The following is a 20,656-nucleotide window of genomic DNA, read 5'->3' as shown; positions in this document are numbered from 1 at the left end:
GCCCTGGGACGTTTGCAGCAGCTGGCTGTCATCAGTTAGGTCCCCTGCCGGCAGGCTCAAAGCCAGGCATCACCAGCCCCTTCCCTCCCCTCGCACACACGTGCGGGCCTCACTCTGGCAAGAACGAGGAGGCAGGAAGGCCAGTGAACACCGAGGTGTGGACAAAGCAGATGGTGGGAGGGGCGGGGCTGAGAGACGCAGGTTGGTTTTCGCTTTCATCCTTACTTTTTGGTGCTGTACCACGTTCTTATGTTGAGCACTAAAGTTACTTTTACAGAGAGGACAGTGGACACCCCTACTCCCCAAACTGTGTGACACACACAGCTGCACCTGTGGGGCGTGCCCGCTCTCCCGACCCGCGGCATCAAGCGGGGAACGGCACACGGGGAGTGGAGCCCACTGGGCCGTTCAGGTCTGAGCCAACCGGCCCAGCGCCCGCCGTCCCGAGGCCAGGCGAGTCGAGTCCAATCACTGTCAAATACCAGGGACGGCAAGCCGGCATCCGCTCCAACGCCCGGAGCCCCGGCCTGCCACCACTCTGGGTGCTTGATGACTGCCTGTCGCCTATTGTTCCCTGTACATGTCTGTCTGCTTTCCAGTGGGACCCGGGCCAGCGAAGAGCAACCCTACACATCCCTTGTCTCTCCAGAGCAAGGACGAGAGGACAGTCTGACCGGTGCAAGGCTTTGAACGCCAAGGAAGTTGAGCCGCAGATGCAGCGCAGCTGCTGACCAGGCTCAGGAGCCCCCACGTGTCGGGGCGCAGTCACCCTGCTGTCCTGGTGGTGCTCGCGGCTCCCCCGCGCACAATGGCTGCAAGGCGCTCTCACCTGGGCTCCTCTGGGCACAGTACAGACTCTCCTTGGCAGCCGACTTCACCGACCAGCTCCGCTCCATGAAAAACTTCTGGCCCAGGGGGTGGCAGAGCCAGCGCAGCGAGTCAGGGACGGCGCTGCGCTCGGGGCCGCACAGACTCTGGGCTCGGCTGAGGAAGTAGCTCTGTGGAAGGACAAGGGGCACAGGTGACCCTGGGGCAGCAGTGGGCTGGGGACAGGAGATCAGCGGGAGGGCGGGGACCCTCGCGTGCCTGAGAGTAAATGCCACCACCGAAGCCAGGACAAACGGCCCAGTGGCCGGCCTTCGAGGAAAGGCCAAGAGAGACTTTGAAAGCCGCTGTGCCGGGCAGTTCAATGAGCCAGCACCAGGCCCCTCCTCTGCCTGCAGGATAACGTGCGTTCGGGCCCCAGGAGCAAGGACCACAGGGACAATGCTGTCCGTTCACGTTTTCAGAAGTTCTGACGCTTTCTGCCTGAGGGCATCTTCATTCTAAATCCGTGCTTTCTAACATGTAAAACCACCGGGCACAGGCCAGCTTGAAAGAGTTGGGCAGAGAAGGGTGCGGGGGAGGAGCACGAGGCACAGGGCACTCAGGAGCCCAGCGGAGGGACCCACCATGGTCACATCCACCCTGGCCTCCGCCCCAAGGGGAGGGAGCTGTCTCCGCCTGAGGCTCAGTCTGACGGTGCTGACCTCTCCTGGGCTCTCAGTAGCCATCAGCTAATGTAACGGCTCCGGGAGACTAAAGTGCCAGGATCGGAAATGGCACCGCCGAAGTGCCACCCACTCGAGGAACCCGGACCGAGAGGGCTGCTCCTCCCTGTGGGAGCCTGGAGGCAGCTGCCCGAACCCTGAACCCGAGAGGAAACGACCCAGCCAAACTGCTCTCCAGACGCACTGACACCGTCACAGTGCTTGCGGGGCCAGAAGGACACTTCGCTTAAACCTCTCACCACGGGCCAGGGCCACCAGCGGCCCTTCCTCCTCTTTGCCGGCCCCCATGCCTGCGAAAGGGTCCTGCAGGGCAAAGGCAAAGGGGTCCCAGGACCCCCTCCTGGCCCTCAGGAGAGCACCTGCTGAACCGAGCTCTCCAGGGCAGTGCTCAGAGCAGCGGCCAGGCCCGGGCAGAGGCTGGGGTGGCTGGCGGCAACGCCAGGGCCCCTGGAGCTGGAGAGCCTCCAGAGACACTCCGACTCTCCCAAACTCTCCAGAGGGCACCTGCCTGGTGTCCACTCTGGGGGAAGCTGAGGGCCCCGGCCCGAATGTGACCCAGCACCAGAGGCAGACACAGAGCCCGTTTGGGTTGTACTGAAAGAGGAACCCAGAGAAGCCATTTAGAAAATAGTTAAGTTAAAATACATTTCTATGCTGAATTCTTTAAAAAGAAAAAGAAAAATCTTAGTTATAACAAATCTCAGTTGGGGGTATGGCAGGAAAAGTTTGAGTTTAGTGGTTTGAATTAATAAGAAATATAAATCCATGAATAGTCACCCACAGTACGGCTTCTAGAAGGGAAATTGAGAAAATAACTTCTGTTGCTCTTTTAATTTTCTTGGCACTATCACCCCATGACAACCTCCCAGAATTTCACAGACTCCAGGACTCCCCCGAGCCGAGGCCCAGGAGACCCTCCCCTGTAACTCATCCGCTAACTGCCGGCTCCAGTGGCCGAGGCGGGAGGCTCAGCACGGTGTAGATCCTGAGGGCCGCCACGCACCCTCCGGCCCGTCCTAACTCCAGGCTGTGCCCTCCCACACCGTCTGACCTTCCGGTGCTCAAACAGTGTGCCACGGCACCTTCAGCACTATAGTGAGCTTGCAGGGGCGCCGCCGGAGGTTACGTTTTTGAGGTGAACAAGGCAATGCTCAATAGAAGTCAGGTACCACGTAAACTACTTGATGGAGGTAGTTCAGTCTCAACGAGGTCTCAACGACCTTCCTTTGGATGATGTCATGTGGCTGTGAAGCTGAGTTTGTGGAGGTTGTAACGCCCAGAAAGTGTTGCCTGGACATCGATGTGCAACAAAAAATGAAGGTGGTGGTGTCCAACCTGACCGCAAAGTTTGAGAAGGCACACATATCCCATTCGTAGGTAACTACAGTTAACAGTGAAATAATCTCTCCTTCCAATTTTGTGTATTATTTTTAGTAGCTACTGAATTGTGGAGACATAAATATCTATTAAGATACTTGTACCTCCTGGCTGGTGTAGCTCAGTGGATTGAGCGCGGGCTGCAAACCAAAGTGTCGCAAGTTTGATTCCCAGTCAGGGTACATGCCTGGGTTGCAGGCCATGATCCCCAGCAACCGCGCATTGATGTAAAAAAAAAAAAAAAGATACTTGTACCTACCTAACAGACAGGACTGTTAGGTGTTTCTTTTACTCCAGGCAAACCATGAAAAACGGACTGACACACAAAGGGTGCCGGGAACGAGAAAGGCAGGGAACCTCGGGCCTAATCCGCTCCTAGAGGTGCCTGGGCGCCCCAGAGCCTGACTCCCTGGCCAGCTAAGTATACTCAGCTGAGATCAAAGCCTCTCCCTCTTTTAGAAAGTACTGTCTGGGCCTCTTCCTCTGTCCCTTCCCGAGAGAAGCAAGCAGATGGGAGGGGCACTTACTCCCCTAGAGGTCAGGCCCTCTCCTCCGCCACCTGACGGAAAGCTGCCAGACGTCCATACCACTCACGTCCCAACGTTTGCACCGTGACCAGCACCTCCACTTCCTGGAGAGTTACCCAAAGTGGGTGAAGACCGTGTGTGAGGGCACTCCCTGCCATGGTTGGCCACAATCGCCAGCAGAAACGGCTCAGCCGACGATGGTACAAGCACGCGCTCGCAGTACCAGGTACCGTGTGGGATAACGAGCTGACGGAGAGAGAGGCCCAAGACTTAACCATCAGATTCAAAAAAGCAAAACAGGGTTTCTGGTATGATCGTGTTCCACCAAGTATAACGCGTGTGCGTCAGCGTGTGCGGGAAGGGAGTCCTGAGGAGGGCGCACCACGCTGTCCGCTGCTGCTGAGGCGCACCAGACACTTTCGGCGGGGGGCACGGGAGTGCAAAGGCTGGGGTGGTTTCAGGGGAACCATGTTCCCAAGCCTCAGTGGCCACACACGTGTCTCTCACACATGGGCTGGCTAATTCCCGTCAAGGGACAGCTGCGTCTCAGCAAAAAGGAGGATGGAAACCCTGGTGGAATTTTTGGGATGACGAGACGATCTCAAAATTTATACGGGAGGGTGAAGAGGAAACACTGGCCACGGAAGCCAGAGGAGGGACATTCCCAGGTATTCAGACACATGCAAGGACTCGGCCCCTGGGGGTGTGCGGCGTGAGGGCGCCGGGGCAGACTAGAGAGCCCAGACGCAGACCCGCCGTACGAGGACGCCTGGGTTAGGGAAAAGTCGCCTCGGTGCAGTGGGAAAGGATGGTCACTTCATTTATTCTACTTTTTTTCAAATCTGAACAAAGAAGACCACTTAATGCTAAGCCCTGACGGCAAACGCATGGCGATGCCAGAACTGTGAACCGAGTGGGATGAACCTAAGCCGATAACCTCCCAGAGACGCACACAAACTGTGCGCAACGGGCACCCCCCAACGATGAATAACAGAAAAACGAGTGAGGCACATTCAGCCCCTCCCCAAAACTCATCCTGTAATCTTCTGCAGGCGGGCAGGGACCCCAGGAGCACGGAGCCAGAACCCTGAAAGGGCAGGGGAGAATCGGCGTTCCCGGAAACCACCAGTGTCCACAGCTCCCCCACCCCGCCCCCGCAGGGGCGTGGGGCATTTCCTGCGGGCTGCATAGCACCTGCCCAGTGGGCGGTCCTGGAGGAGCAAGCGGCAGGGCTCAGCAGGACACAAAATGGTAACAGGAGGACAGTCTGGGGCAGGGACATACCCATATGGGCAGAAAAGTGGACCTTGCACCCCTACCTCCAACGCACACAAACATCAGTTCCAGGTGGACTGTGGGCCCCTGTGTGGAAGCGCAGAATAAAGGGCCCAACAGATAATACAGGAGGCTACCTTCGGGACTTGGAGACAGGACAGATTTACGAAACAGGACATACAACATCTACCTGTAAAGGGAAAGACTAATAACCTGGAGTTCACGAACGTTAAGAAACTGTGGTCACCCACCGACGTGTTGAGGGAGAGGACAGCACGCCCCTGGGGACGGGGGAGGACGGAAGCGAGGCACGTACCCGTCACGGGGTCACAGCCGGACTAGAAAAGGCCTCCTCGGGGCCGTAGAAGGACAGGCGCCCTGGATAAACAACAGGTAAAAGGCCTGGCCAGGGTTCTCACAGAAAAGTCTACCCAAATAGCCAACACACCATCCAAATGGCCCATGCAAAGGTGCCGAACAGTATGGGTCACCTGGGAAATGCAAACAAAAACCACAGTGAGACACCACTCTTTGCAGGGCTAACAAAACAAAACTGGCATGCTCGCGTGTTTCGTGAGGATGCAGGACCACCGAACCCCTACACTGCTCACGCAGTGGAAGTCAGCACAACCGCTTCTGCAAACTGTCGGGCTGCATTTACTAAGGGGAACCTCTGACCCAGCGACGCCGTTCCCAGAAACGCAGCCAGTCACATGCCCATTCACCGAGAGGTGAACCGCAACATTCACTCACCGCTCACAACGACCAAGAGCAGGAACCCAGGCAGACGTCCGTCCGTCCGTCCACGAGGGTCGTCCTGCAGTGGGACGCTACAGAGCCACGAGGACGGACCTTCCGCGACGACACACAGCACGAGTGGCGTCACACAGGACCCCGGGCAGAAGCCACCTGGTGCCCATGGAACACGCTCCGTGCCTCTGCCTCTGTTGTTTCAGGGCAGGCCGTCCAGCCCCGGGGCTCAGGGCGCTCTGGTTACTCTGGCTGGAGATGGAGAGCCCGGGGGAGGGGCAGTTTGCTGACTGCAAGGGGGCCCACAGGAGGCTTCCAGGGTCTTGGCTGCTTTCTGTCTCTCGCTGTGTCTGCTGGTTATACGGGCGTGTCCCCTGTGAAGTCACTGAACTGTGTCCTTACGATGTGTGTACTTTCCCACGTGCACATTGTACTGCAATAAAAAGTTTATAGGAACAACAAACAACAGGCAGATCAAACTGCGGTGACAGGACTCAGGATGACGGCTACCTGTGTAGGGGGCAGGGTGAGTGGGGAAATGCCGTGGGAGGTCTCTGGGGTGACGGGAACCTTCTGCTTCTTGATCTGCTTGGTGGTTACATGGGGGAGCTCACTCTGTGAAAATTCATCAAGCTGTAAATGTGTGCATTTTTCTCTATGTGCACTGGGCTTCAATAAATTAACGTCTTCAACGTACCTCCTGGGGGCAGAGGAGCCATAGTGTGAGGACAGCGGCTCAGCACTGGGACAAACGAATGGAACAGAAGAGCAGCCTGGCCAACCGCCTGCTCTCAGCCTGGGGTCACCTTGCCCTGAGAGCCTGCTGCCTGCCCCAGGACCGGGTCAGGACCCCGTGCGCTCTCTGGGCAGCTGGGTCAGCCCCACCTCGCACTCACCCTGCCAACCTGAAGGCCTGCTCCTTGTCTGGACTTCCTGCCAGACTGTCGCTCCTCAAGGACAGGGCAAATGTCCTGCTTGCTGCTGCACTTCCACTCTGAGGAGTGCCTGCCCACGGTAATGTTTGCCGAACGAGTGTTTTATCTAGGGTCACGGGAACCGGGTCGAGGCACACCCTCTGTCACCTAGATTACTGTGATCCACTTCAGGAAACACCCCTGTCACCACGGGGCACGTTCCTGTTCACGCTCAGCTCCTCAGTGCCATTACCGATACACAAAAGCAAATGGAGATGTGATGGACACGGCTGAGGTAGGTGGCAGCCTCCCAAAGCAGGTGCTGAATAAAACCCGCCCATCTCTGCTGAGGCGAGAGCCTGCCTGCGAACTAGCAGGTGACAGGGCTCTCGAACCACCTCTGCGGCCTCCCTGGGCTGGCTCCACAGCAGGCACCCTGGAGGCTCCTGGAGACCACAGCGCCCGCCCTGGTCTGCCTAGCTCGCTGCAGACGCCTTCTACGCTATTTCCAGATCCACAGCCACGTGACCAACACAAGGTGCCCAACAAATAACTCTTTAAGCAAATCAGTGAACCAGGAGACACAACCAGAAGATTCCAGGAATTTTTATCACCACTCGAAGAGCAGAAGAGTCCCTGTCGACCTTCGAGTACGGGTCACTGTCTCTCACCGAGCGGATCTCATCCCAGAGCACCCACGCGCCCTGCTTCTGCTGGTGAGCACCGCGGCAGGCGCGCGCCCGCCTGCTGAACCGCCCTGAGCGCCCGAAGGACCCACGGAGCGCACGCGTGCCCCTCAGGCGGGCAGCGCCGCAGGAGGGGGCCGAGGGGACTTACCGCCAGGAAGCCCAGCCGGCCTCCGCACCGGGTGCGGAGCCCCACAGCGGCCGTCAGGTGGATCTCCGCCAGCGTGCTCGGCGGGATCTTCTCCTCCGCGCACTCCGCCAGGTTCACGGCGCACAGAGCCATGTGGACGTCCGAACAGGCAGATCCCGCGGGGAGCTTCCCTGTGGGGGCAGACGCTGGTGTTGACACGCTCCCCAGCCCGAGGCTTCCCCCGCTTCCTCCAGCACAGCCAGGGTGCCAGCGGAACCACGTGAGACAGCGCATGGATGGTGACCACACAGTCCCGGACGGGACGCTGGGCCCTGCAGCTCGGTAGCTGCGTGCTCCTTCCCACCTCGCAGAGGGGCAGGAGAAAAGGCGCGCCAGGGCAGTGTCTGAGCGGGAGGGCTGTGAGGACAGGTCCCGCAGGGGGCTCAGAGGCGCACACCGTAACAGTTCCCAAAACAGAGTGAACACCACAGCAGCGTTCTGCTGAGACAGTCCCGTGTCTCCAAACTTCGCAAGGGTGGTGATGAAGACATTTTAAACAGCCTGACTTGTATTTATTTTCCCTTAACGGACCCCAACACAGCATATAACCACGCACCCTTCTAGAGGAGGGAGTGGCACAGCACTGAGCAATGACGGCCACATGTGTCTTGGGTTAGCGGCTGCAGGGCAGGAGAGGCTCATGCCCCCTCCCACACAAGGGCGGCACAGCTCACCCGAGGTGGCCATGACACCAGGCAGAAGGGACCTCACAGAGGCACAGGGGCCCATTGAGGCTCTCAGGCTTTTAGCCTGTTGCTCGCTTCGGTCTGCACCACAGGACGGGGAGGTGGCCAGGGTACGCAGTCCCCTCCCTTCGCTAAGGGAGAAACTGAGCCTCAGGGTGGGCCCATGCCAGAGGTCCAGGCAGGGGCCAGGCCGGGCCTCGCAACCCCACCCAGCTCTGCATTCTTCCCACGGGGCCACTCCAGCTCCCTGGTCTTTTCGTCAGAGGAGGGAGACCGCAACCCCCACGCTTCATGCTGCTCGGGTGGGAGGTGCCCGTCTCCCTGGAGGCGCCCCCAAGCTGTCTCCTCTGAGGCAGGGAGGGTGGAGGGCAGTGGGGGAGCCACGTGTGAGCGGCCTCTGTCCAGAAAGCCTTTCGTGAAACCTCCCCCAAGAAGAACCCACCCCCGGGGGAGCCTGGTCCTTCTGCCCCCTCCACCACACCGAACTGTAACCCACTAGCTGACCTGTCTGCCTCTGTCAGAGCAGGAGTTTGTTGAATGAAATAAATTGTCATGTTCCACTGGATCTAAGATGTCAACGATTTTAAGTGTCACGATCAATGTAAGTGCCACTAAGGAAGAAACACTACTGACACACCCACGGCACGCCACTGTGTAGAGGACCAGCCCAAGGGTAGAGACGATAATGGGAACATTCATGTGTGCCTCAAACCGATGAACTGCGGTCACAAGCCACCCCGACAGCCACGGATGCAGCAGAGAACTGGCAAACCAGGCCGGGTGGGAAGGTGGCTCGGGGCACCTTGGGGCAGCAGGCAGCGCCGGCGCCTCTCACCTGTGATGTGCAGCTGGTGCAGCCTGTGATAGGCCAGGGCTGCATCCCGGGCGCTGGCCTTGGCTTCGTCCTCAAAGCCCGCCGTGGTGGCCGGGGCGGCCCGCTGGCACCGAAAGACCTTCTTGAGCAGCCAGCGCACCAGGCGCAGCTTCTGCAGGCTGTAGCGGATCACGTTCCAGGAGAGGCTGCAGGCCAGGTCCAGGCGGGAGGTGGGCAGTGCCCGGCCCAGCACTGACAGGCAAGTTTGTAGGTTGGCGGCAGCAGCCGCAAAATCCCCCTAGAAAACAGCAGAAGGTGTGATGCTCACTGGCCTTGCCATGGCCTTTTTACGTTTCAATAAAAACTTTTCCTTGCCCTGGTTGGTGTGGCTCAGTGGATTGAGCACTGGCCCGAGAACCAAGGGGTTGCAGGTTCGATTCCCAGCCAGAGTGCACGCCTGGGTTGTGGGCCAGGTCCCCAGTGCAGGGCGTGCAGGGCAGCCACACATTGATGTTTCTCTCCCTCTTTCTCTCTCCTTTCCCCTCTGCCTGGGAATAAATGAATAAAAGCTTTAAAAAAATTTTCCCCCCTCTCCCTTCATTTTCCAGATTATCAGAGTAGTACATGCTCCCTGAAGAAAATCTGGGAAAATTCAGAAAGTCATGAAAAGAAGGAAATTGCTGTCATCTTATCCCACAGCAAGGACTACTGACATTTTAATGTATTTTCTCCCAGCCTTTTTACTAAGTTGGGATTAACTGTGTTTTATCTCTGAGCAAATACTCTTCAGTTTTCTACAGTAGCTTTTACACATAAAATGATAACATACATTTAGATAACTTATGCGACCTTTTAGGATCTCAAAGTGTGGTCCCTGGGGGTGACCAGCAGCATCAGCCCCTGGGATCTGTTAGAAATGCAAATTCTTTTTTTAAAGGTTTTATTTATTTATTTTTAGAGACAGGGGAAGGGGGGAGAAAGAGAGGGAGAGAAATATCAGTGTGTGGGTTGCCTCTCACACACCCTGCACAGGGACCTGGCCTGCAACCCAGGCATGTGTCCTGACTGGGAATCGAACCAGAGACCTTTTGGTTTGCAGACAGTGCTCAATCCACTGAGCTACACCCGCCAGCGCAGAAATGCAAATTCTTGATGTACCACTCCCACCCTCCTGGGCCTACAGAACCTAACCCCCCCAAGCCTTCATGCCATTCTGATGCCTGCTGAAGTCCGGGAAGCACAGTTTTAGCAAACACACAACAAACCACTCTAACCGAGGATGTGGATGAACTATTCCGCCGGCCTGAGAGAGTCTATAGCCCTGTACTGAAGCCTTCTTTCTCTGTTTCTCTCATTACTGGGGGTTCAGAGACTCCGGCCACCATCTGGGGAAACTGGAAGTAATCTCCCCTCTCCTTTCCCACATCATACAGCGAGGATGACATCTGTTCTTCTCTTTCCATATCATTACAGGAAAGCGGATTATTACAAGGGGAGAGTGGGTGACAACACACTCAGAGGGACAACCTCTACAGTGGCGGTGGCATCTTTCCAGCCAGGAGAAGCACCTGTATTTACAGATTCCAAAGGAGGTGGCCTTCCTTTGTACCCACAGCTCCTCCCATCTTTCCTGTCCAGGAAGGTTGGCTGTTCCCAGGGCTCAGCCTTTGGCTCTTGCCTCTCCCAACGCTCCAATCCAACTCTCCCCAGGCAGCCCCCGCCCCCACAGGTACAGAGCTTCCAGCACGCTCTGGCCCCGACCCTCCCCAGCCCCCACGGCCTGCTGTCTGGTGGCGTCTCACGGTACAGGGCCCTTTCTCGGCACTTCCAAACACCGTGGCTTAGACAGAGTCCACATTTTCCAGGCTCCTATCCTTGAGCCAATGTCATGGTCACTTTCTTTCATTTTACATCTCAGATCTTCCTTGACATGCCTTTCAATTCTAGGTCCTCACCACCTTCCCCCTCTGGCTCCCGTGCATTTTTTGGTCTCTCTCCAGAACCACACTCTAAACACGGACCGAAACCTGCCTGCAGGATATGTCCTGGGATTCTGTTCCCTGGGAACAGCCCCACTTCAGGCGGGCCCCCGCAAGCACACCTGCGCTACAGGAGCCGGGCCCAGGCACGGTGCCGGCCGACTCAGGCCGCTTCCGGAGGGGAGCCCGGCCCGTGTCTCTCCGCTGCGGCAGGGTGTTCTGGTTCTTGTGCCTCCGGAGACAGGGATGTTCAGCCCTTCAGGGCTGAGCTGCTCCAGAATCCGACCCGTAAACTGTCTTGTTGACTTCAAAAGAAAACTTCCAGCTAATTTTCCTGCTCAAAACTCTTCCTGGTTCTCCACGAAATTGGGAAAAAAGCCCCCAGTCAGTTTCCAGAGCCCTCTCCGTTTGGGCCCCAGCGACAATGCTGGCAGCCTCGGCCCTACTCTCTTCCAACGTTCCCCACGCTCCAGGCACACCCATCCACTCGCCGCTCCCCAACTGCCCATGTGTTCACGCCCTTCACTCCGAGTGGCAGGTCCTCCCGGCCCCCTGACCACTCTGTCAAGCCCCAGGTTCCCTCGGCCAGAACGTCTCCCGTCCCCACGCTCCCGCAGCACCTCAGCCTTCCTCTGTCACCCCACGTGCACGGAACCATTTATGCACAGGCGTCTCTGCTCCACTGCCCGCCCTGGCAGAGTCTGGGGGCAGGGTCCCTCCCTCCTCGCAAACCCCTGCTTGCCCCTGCAAGCACCCGCCACAGGACTCTATTCGCTGGGGTGCTTAACACAACTTGCTAAGTTGCCGGCTGATCCTGGGGGAGGAAGGGGAGAGGTGAACGGGGAGCTCACCCGGGCGAGGTCCAAGTCCGCCTGCTTCCGGTGCCTCCAGAAGGTGACCGAGGAGCGCGAGTGTGGCCGGATCACCGGCTCCCCGTGGACCAGCAGCTTCACGAAGACGCTCAGGACGATCACGCCATTCACCAGCCACAGGAGGAGCGTTGGCAGCATCCAGTCAAACCAGCCCCCAGCACCTACGGAGCAGCTCCCAGTCAGCCTGGGAGGAGGGCACCTGCCCGACCCCTAGCACTGTGACGCGAAAGAGCCTACTAATCCATTTGCAGAAGGAAGGGTGTGTAACAAGACCGCTTCGTTTACTAACGATGTCTAAATGCCTAGGACAGGAATAACCCACGCTGCGGGAGAGCCTGAGACAATTCTGGAATCTAAGTAGGAACCCTACAGTCCTTGTCACTACGGAGCAAGTGCCACAGAAAATCTTTGTTAGCCAAGGGGGTCATGCCACAGGTTCGAGGACTCAGGTGAAAACACCACATCCTCTTTCCGACAGCCCCCGGCCCCACCCCCGGGGAATTACAGCAGTGCGGGTTCTTGGATTATTGTGCTCTTTCTGACTAAACTTCGGTTTGCTCTGTTACTTCCAAAATGCGACTTATGCCAGTCCCTATCAAGAGCAAGCAGGCCAGGGTGACTACCAAAGCCCTCCGGGACCTGGTGGACAAGCTGCGCAGCCTGCACACAGGGCCCGCCTCTCCCACCGCAAGCCACCCATGTGGGTGGCACGAGGACCCGTCTACCCACCTGACTCCAGTGACAGCATGCTGCGGCCGGAGCCCGAGTACGGGTGCTGGTCTGAGTCTCGGGACCCTCCCCACTGCAGCAGGGCGGTCAGGGGGTTAAAGGACAAGCACAGGAAGGTGAGGACACACAGCAGGATCCGGGAGCGGTCCACCATGCCCAGCGCTATGGGAGGAGAGTCCGGCTCATCTTTGACCTTCAACACAGGGCCATGAGGTTAGAGTGAACAAATGCTGCGTGGGTTTCCGTAACATCTTACTTTTACACAGCTCAGAATCAGACTGTGACGTGTAAACTGAAGACCACCGAGCCAGACAGGAGTGGAGCCAGGAGGAAACTGCCACTCAAGCCCTGCAGCCCTCGCCCTCCTGCCTCCTGGGAAAGAGCACACGCTGAGGACCAGAGGCGGACAGGCTGCGCCTTCCTGGCAGGGCTGCACCCCAGCAGGGCGCACAGTGCAGCTGCTCCCGTGTGATTCTTCCCCAGGCAAGGCCGGCCCCGTGATGGAAGCGGAGCAGCGGCCTGAGGCTCGACAGGGGTGTGTACACCACCTGCACAGGTATACAAGGGAGCTTTGCAGGTGAGGAAAATGCTCTGTATCTTCACTATAGCAGTATTATATAAATGTGCACGTGATAATACTGTACGATACTGTAACATAGGAGCACTTTATTACACATAAATTAGGCCTCAACAGAGTTGACTAAAGACCATACTTCAGCATGTATCTATACAGAGGGGCTTGCCTGTTTTAAAACCATGATCCTGCCTTTTCCCCTCCCCACTTTACAGAGGGAGAAGTGGAGGCAGGGGCCTTGCCCGCCCGGGAGCCCCACAGAGGGGAGGGAGGCTGGGGTTGCATCTCCCCCAACTCTCAGCATGCACGAACCATGCCCCTCCTTTTCAGTGTTTTAAAATCATTCAAAAATTTCTTATGAAACAATAAAGTGCCATATTGGTGTCCAGCACTGTAAAAAAACAATTTCTTATGCTGTTGAGGCACCCTAGCTAATTTGATGCATATGTCATATGGCCTTTTGTTATCAAACAGAATCACATTTATAAAATATTTCAAAAAAACTCACTAAGCTTCCTTAGTAAAACTACGTGTATGAAACCACGAACAGTCTGGCCAAAAGTGTACACTGGAGGGGAACCCGGCACGCTCAGAGTCAGACAGCGCCAGCACCGAGATCCACTGCAGACCCAGTGGTCCCGGCGGGTGCCCAGGAAGATCATTAGGCTCGAGCCTCTTTTAACCAATCCCATTAAACAGCCGTTGTTGGGGGGCCTCCTTGGTCCATTAGAGGCCCGTGGTTGGAACGCTATCTGTTAGATTGCACACTGTAGGCATTTCCAGAAGAGGGCCCAGCGCAGCTTCACCCTAAACCGAGTGAGGAGCCTCACACGGTGGTCTTGCCAGCCAGGCCCGTTACAGGCACGGGAAGTAAGGAGGAACCTCCAGCAATGCCTGGCACCTGCAGGACGGCTGCCACGTGTTTCCGCTCTGGATCTGGCGCTCGGTCCTCTCGGACGGGCCCTTTCAGCAGGACCAGTTCAATGGGGCCACACCGAACCAGTTAAACAGCCCCTGCTGCTTCCCCCACAGAGTCAGTGTTCTCTTTCTCTTTGTTGTCCCAGACCTGGCTAATTCCACCGAGTTCCTGCTCCTACCTAGCCCGGTCCTCTGAACACCAGAGACACCTGTTTGTGGCCTCCCACTACTGACCTGGGAGAGATGGGAGAGATCCCGGGGCTGGGAGATTTCAAAAGTTCATACCTTTGCCTCATCCAATAGAGGGCTTCCGGGCTCAGAGTCGATGGAGTAGGGAGAGAAGCCAGCCTGGGACCCCGAATCGGAGGCCGGAGGGGACATCAGAAGCACATTCTGATTAAAGTCGTCGATTTTCAGATCCACATCGGTGTCCACCAGGCTGCCTAGGTCAATGCCCTTCAGGAGCTCTGCAAAGAAAACCCTATCTGGCAAACGGCCTATTTCCCAGAGTCCTGCCTGGGCTGGGGCTGGGCTGGGCTGGGCGAGGGGTGCATGGCCCCTGCTCCTGCTTCACCCCTGGAGGCACCTCTTGCGCATCAGTGGGCCCTCCTCAGCGCCCGGCACAGGACTTCGTCGGCGACCAGGCCTGACAGCCCTTCCCTCAATGAGCATACTCACTGTTTTTCTGACTCGCCAGCTTCAGCACCATGTTCTCCTGGCGCAGTTTGTGATTGACCTGCTGCAAGTATTTGATATAGTCGATGGCCTTCCTCAGAACGCCAGATTTGTGCATCTGGGAGGGAGACGGGTGAAAACACAGCAGCGTCAGTGCAGGCTGCACAGTGAGGGGAGCGGAGGCCCAGGGCTCGTGCGTGACAGCAAGGGGGCTCCGGAGGGGGTGGCGCCAGGTCCAGATGCCGGCTCTCCCACCCATCAGCTCTGCTGTCAGGACAAGCACCCGACATCTCTGAACCTCACTTTCCTCCTCCTTAGGATGAGGATAAGGATAATGGTATAAATCACAGGCATGCAGTGAGGGCTCAAGGGGATAATACACAGAAAGAGCTTAGCTGCTGGCCTGGCACAGTGACACGTGATAAATTTAGCTATAGGACTACTTCCTGTAATAATCCCGGCACCAAACAAACTTTAAACAAATGACAAAAAACCAGAGCACTGCTGGACAGTGTATCTTAAGTAAAGGTGTATCAGGTACCTGTCAGATTTGTAGGCTACAAAGGAAAATGAAGTTTTCTCTCAAAATAGAGATGAAGAACAAATAGGTAAAAAAAGAAAATTTAGGTGTCAGTGTGCAAGAAGATATATTCATTGAAACATCAGAAATACATAAAAAACCCCAGCCCTGGCTGGTGTGGCTCAGCGGATTGAGCTCGGGCCTTCGAACCAAAGGGTCTCCGGTACGATTCCCAGTCAGGGCACATGCCTGGGTTGCAGGCCAGGTCCCCGGTGGGGGATGCATAAGAGGCAACCGCACATTGATGTTTCTCTGCCTCTTTCTCCCTCCCTTTCCGTCTCTCTGGGAATAAACAGATAAAATCTTAAAAACAAAACAAAACCCAAAAAACATAAAAAATCAACTTCCTCTATTTGCTGTTGATCTCACACCAGTTAAGTTTCTCTCTTCCTTAACGGGTAAATGTATCGCTAGCCACCCTGAACACAATTCAACACAGGCCAGCAACGCAATCGGCCGACTTCGAGGCACACGCAGCTGTGTGCCTGGCCCCGTGCGTGGCAGGCGTTTCTCTGCCTGTGACTCTGGGGTCCGTGACCACTGCAGAACAGAGCCAAAGGTCCAGGAAGGCCACTGTCTTACCCAACCCACAACAGTGCACTTACACTGGTTAATATTTTGTAATCTTGAAACACTAAAATGCTTTATTTAATAAGAAAGCAGCTAATTCGCATTCACTCAGCCTGGGCCTGGAGACTCCTCAATCCCCGAAGCAAGACCAGGTGGGGGGAAGACGGTAGGGCACGAAACAGCGTTTTGCTCGGCACCTACCTTGGCATCTGTCCCCATGACCAGGTCCTTCAACTCGATGATTTTGTCATTGATGGAGGAGCGATACCGCTTCTCAATGATGTTGTGTGTCGTCCGTCTTTCTCCCTCTTTGGGGGGCTCGAGCTGCTTGACTCCCCCGGGAACCTGCTTAATGGGCACCTTCTCTTGCCCCATCATCACAGGCATTGTGGTCAGAATGGTCCCACTGCTGCCCACCAGGGTCTAGAACAGGCACAGACACAGGGCAGTTACCCCTTGGTTGGTCTGAGTAAAGCAGCCTCACTGGACAAACCTGAGGCTTGTCCACGTGGCACCAGCTGGTGCCCGGCTCTGGGTGGTCCGAGACCCTTTCGGGATTAAGTCTGAGAAGCCCCAAGAAGCCCGAGGAGCCACGGGACCTCGGTTCCTCTGCCTCGTTCAGACTCCCTGTTCATAACTCATGCTTCACTAGGACTAACGTAGGTAAAACTGTCTTATCCTTTGGTCTGAGGAATCCAGAAGCAAGTCACGTGACTTCTGTTTTCCCGCTGAACCACTGACATCTCTGACCTGAGCTTGCATGCAGCGCACCGCATCACTCTGGCCCCAGGAAGGACTTTTCCCTACAGTATGACACATTTTCCCCCTCACGTGACAATGAGGTAACTTGCTGAATTTCCTTATACTATGTGGCCATCAAAAAGCTCGAGGGCAGAAGTGACACTCTCATCAGAGTGATTTCATTAAGTAAATAGGCCAACCATAGAGGCTTCCCCCATTTCTCCCCTCAAATTTGCTTTTCCCCAGCCCTGGCTGGCGTAGCTCAGTGGATTGAGTGCGGGCTGTGAACCAAAGTGTCGCAGGTTCGATTCCCAGTAAGGGTATGTGCCTGGGTTGCAGGCCATGACCCCCAGCAACCGCACATTGATGTTTTTCTCTCTCTCTCTCTCTCTTTCTCCCTCCCTTCCCTCTCTAAAAATAAATAAATAAAATCTTTAAAAAAATTTGCTTCCCCCCCATCTCTATTTGCACTAATTTTAGTTTTATTTTGTTCCGGAAATGGCCTTGAATACCCAAATGACCAATGCACAAATAAAAAGTTGCTCAACTTCATTAGTTACTAAGAAATAATTTGCGCTTAATAAAAAACATTCATTTTAAGTACACAATTTAATGAACTTTCACGGACGTGTAGAATGGGGGTAACTACGATAACCCAGACCAAGACAGAGCATTTCCACCCCCTGAAAGTCCCCTCAGCTCTCTCCCCAGTACCGCCTGCTCCTCTGTCCTCTCGCACTCCGCGCCGGCCTCTGCCACCACTGCTTACTTTTGCTCTCCCTGAGCTTCGCGTAAGTGGGTACGCACAATCATTAGCACAAGCTCTCCCTTGGTAGTTGTCTTTTGCTCTACACACTCCACTGAGGGTCACTCATGCAGTCATACACATCAACAGTTCTTTTTGGTCGGACATTTGGGTTGCTTCTAGTTCTTGGCTTTTAGGAATAAAGCTCGCTTTCAAATTTTAATCAGCTTTTACTCTGATGAACTCTCTTGCTAAAGATCCTGAAAGGGGCCGAAACCCTACACCTGAAGGATGGGGCCCGTTCATGCCCCTCCCTGCCTACCGGGTCTAGGGTCTTTTAGGAGCCAGACCTCCATCAGCAGAGCCAGAGGCGGATGGTCCTGAGCCGAGCGGTTGCCTGGAGCCTGGGGCTCCTCCGCTGTTCCTCCCTCCCGCTCTAGTCCCTGAACTCCCATGTAACACGCGTCGGTGGAGCTCCTCGGGGGGAAAGCACTAGGGGGTGGCAGCTGCGATGGGACCAGTATATCCCACAAAGCTTCTGCAGCTCCTCGGCACAGAGGCTTTATGGACGCCTCCGAGGCCTCGCACCTCCTGAAGGGAGGCAGAGGGGCAGGGCAGGGGGACGGCGGCTCTCACCGGGACTTGCAGGGCGGCTGTCTGGATGGGGGTGGTGAGGGCGGTGAGGGCCGGGTTCTGGACTGCGGCCATGACCGGGCTGCCATCTGTCTTCAGTGTGGTCAGAACAAGGGAATCTGTCTTGATGATCTGAGGCTGTACCAGGACCTGGAGGGAGAAGGAGGAAAAGGAAGAGGGAGGTGGCATTATTTTTTCTATTCTGCATTAGCTTCTTACTGCGTAGACCCTCCAGGAAAGAGAAAGTGAACTTTTCCTGAAACCGAGAACACAACCCGATTACTGGGTTGAGAGGGAGAAAGAGAGTCCAGCTGAAATGGGCCCTGGGTTTCGAGGCTGAAAGGCTCCGAGGAGGGCAGCGCTAGTGGTCTAGCGGGGACAGAGTGGCGCGGCTTGGGGCGGGTGGTGGTGGGGAGAGAGGTCTGATTTTGAACAAACTCAGGAAAGCGGGGAACCTGGCTAAGAAGCAAAAATGATAAACCGAGATTTCTTTTCAAAGAAAAATTACTTTGTAAGAAAATACATCTACTGTGATTCATGACTCAAATCATTCGAGCACCTTTCTTCCCAGTTTTATGTCCACCGTCTGTGTAAGTGATACACCTGCACTTGCGGAGTCCACGTGAGTGCCAGTGCACACCCTCAGCCGCCCCCTCAGCCAGGTCCCTCTATACCAGGCTCACCGGTGCCTTGCTGCGCCCAGGCGCCCCCACCCACCCTGTAAGTGCTCCCTCGCACTCCAGCGGTCCTTCTTAGTCTGCAGACCACATCTTGAACAGGAGGCCCACTGAGGGCTCCGAGCATGCCTCCCCGAAACCTCACCCGCCACCTACCGGGACCTGCTGCACCTGGGGCGCGGCGACTGTCTGCACCGTGGCCGGGGCGAGGGTCTGCAGGGTGCCGTTGGCCGTCTGCGTCAGCACCCGCTGGGCCTGCACCGTCTGCACCTGCTGCTGGATGGTGACCGGCTGCACCTGGGAGGATGTCACTAGGCTTTGGACTTGAGGCTGAAGGACTTGGGAGAGAGGAGAAAAAGGTCACTCGGAGAAGGAATGCATTCTGTCACTGCAGCCGCAGCAGTGACGGAGGATGGAGTGCCTCGTCACGACCCCGACTCCCCACCTGCGGCTGCTGAAGGTGCGCGCAGCCATTTACAAGCTGCTCTAGACAACAAGAACACCCCAGAAGGGCTGCATCCATTTCTGAGGGAATGAGTGCGAATTATTTTATTATTCTGGGTGTGGGGTGGAGGTGAGGGAAGCTAATCAATGAGTAGGCCCAGCAAGGGAGTTAACAGATGTTGAGAATAACAAGTCCCTGGGGCTCCACTGCCTCCCACGAAATGAACACAAAGTGCACTTCGGGATGACTGTCTCAGCTTTTGGCCTTGATGCTTCCCACCCCACCATCCCCTAAACCCTGAAAGCCCAAAGAAGAATGGTCAGAGCAACACTAATCCCACCCAGGCTTCCCCACAGGGCCCAAGGGTGTCTGATGAGAAGGCGCCGGGGCACAGCGCAACAGGCAAAGTCGCGCCTTCACCCCCCCACCCCCACCCCCACCGAGGGCCTGCTCGGAGGCCCGCTACTGGGAAACCCAGCACCTGTGTTAAAACCTGAAGGCTCAGTTCTCAACTTACAGGTGCCAAGCCTCCTGTAAGGTACCTGGGTAAGTTTCGAGAATTCTTGAAACTTACCCAGGTACCTTACCCAGAATTCTTACCCAGAATTCTTAAGTTCTTGTAACTTAAGAGTAGAATTCTTAATTCTACTTAAGCCTCCACCTCTAGTTACCAGGACAGCCCTGTGTCTACTCTGCTTGCTGGACTCTTTGAAGCAGGCACAAGACATAGTAAGGCATTTGAAGAGGCAGCATTTGAAGAGGCAGAATGGGAACGGTTCCACACCACTGTCCTGACTGCCAGTAACCAAACCTCATTGGACAGGACCAAACTGACAGATTCTGGCATCCCCAAAGAGGACAGAACTATTTACAATCTGCCTCGGAAGCATCAGCAAACTGACACACGAACTTCTGAATAACCCATCACTATGGTGTCTGACTTCTGAATCACCTTGAAAACTGGTAGCCGCATTCTGGTATATCAAAGGCTGCTGGATGATCCTCGTCTGGGGCGCAGTGCTGAATGTCGGGGTGATCATCACCGTCTGCTGCTGCAGCTGAGCTTGAGGCTGGGGCTGGGGGCGGGGCTGAAGAACGGGAGTTGCCCTCGGAGGAGTGAGAACCGAGGAGGGGGAAACCTTGACCTGCAGGGCTGGAGCCTGCGCGGAGGCAGCCGAGGGAGAGAAGGAAGGCAATGGGACCTGGCTGAAGGAGCGCGGCACCGATGGGTCCCCGGCTCCGCCACTGCTGCCCCCGCCATTGCTGCTGCCGCCGTTGCCACCGCCACCGCCACTGGGGAAGGAGCTACACAGCTGCTCCGGGAACAGGTCAGGGAACTCTCCCACTTGATTGCTGACAAACTGCAGCATCTCTGTGGACAAATGAAAAGGAGTCACTTTACTCACATCCAAAATACTTAACTTTCAAATGTGCTTAGAAACTGAGGCATGAAAATCCAAAAGCATTCCCAAGATCAGAGCAGAAATGGGCCAGGAAACCCTCACCTCTCATGTGGGGTTATGAACCGGGCGAAGATGGCCAACCGAGGGAAAAGGAGCCAGGAGTTCATCCACTCTCCATTTGCTACTCTTCTCTCTCCTGACCCCGCCTCCAGGCCCTTTCTATCCACCTTCCTTACTGCATCAGGCCTACCAGGAGCCACCTCTGTGCTGGGTGAAGGTTGCTTTTAGAGGATTTTGCTGGTCCCATTTTACAGCTGGCGCCGCTGGGGCAGAGGGTGGGTGGTCA

The 20,656-nt window shown here is 56.0% G+C and overlaps 1 protein-coding gene across 2 annotated transcripts in view; it reads right to left on the bottom strand.

Annotated features, from left to right (window-relative positions):
• Positions 1 to 20,656, bottom strand: part of SREBF2 (sterol regulatory element binding transcription factor 2) — a 55,940-nt gene that overhangs the window by 11,085 nt on the left and 24,199 nt on the right. For both annotated transcript variants that reach the window (XM_028531997.2, XM_036019693.1), the window contains exons 2-12: positions 19,860 to 20,279; positions 18,619 to 18,800; positions 17,789 to 17,935; positions 15,868 to 16,089; positions 14,520 to 14,634; positions 14,127 to 14,308; positions 12,350 to 12,542; positions 11,600 to 11,781; positions 8,791 to 9,067; positions 7,231 to 7,400; positions 830 to 998 (exon numbers count right to left, since the gene is read on the bottom strand). In XM_028531997.2, coding sequence (XP_028387798.1) covers positions 830 to 998; positions 7,231 to 7,400; positions 8,791 to 9,067; positions 11,600 to 11,781; positions 12,350 to 12,542; positions 14,127 to 14,308; positions 14,520 to 14,634; positions 15,868 to 16,089; positions 17,789 to 17,935; positions 18,619 to 18,800; positions 19,860 to 20,279 — 2,259 coding nt within the window. The remainder of the gene's footprint in view (positions 1 to 829; positions 999 to 7,230; positions 7,401 to 8,790; positions 9,068 to 11,599; positions 11,782 to 12,349; positions 12,543 to 14,126; positions 14,309 to 14,519; positions 14,635 to 15,867; positions 16,090 to 17,788; positions 17,936 to 18,618; positions 18,801 to 19,859; positions 20,280 to 20,656) is intronic.

Source organism: Phyllostomus discolor, chromosome 2 (assembly GCF_004126475.2).
Source record: "Phyllostomus discolor isolate MPI-MPIP mPhyDis1 chromosome 2, mPhyDis1.pri.v3, whole genome shotgun sequence".
Lineage (NCBI taxonomy): Eukaryota > Metazoa > Chordata > Mammalia > Chiroptera > Phyllostomidae > Phyllostomus > Phyllostomus discolor.
The sequence above is the reverse complement of the archived record's forward strand: the minus strand, read 5'-3'. Positions and strand labels throughout refer to the sequence as shown.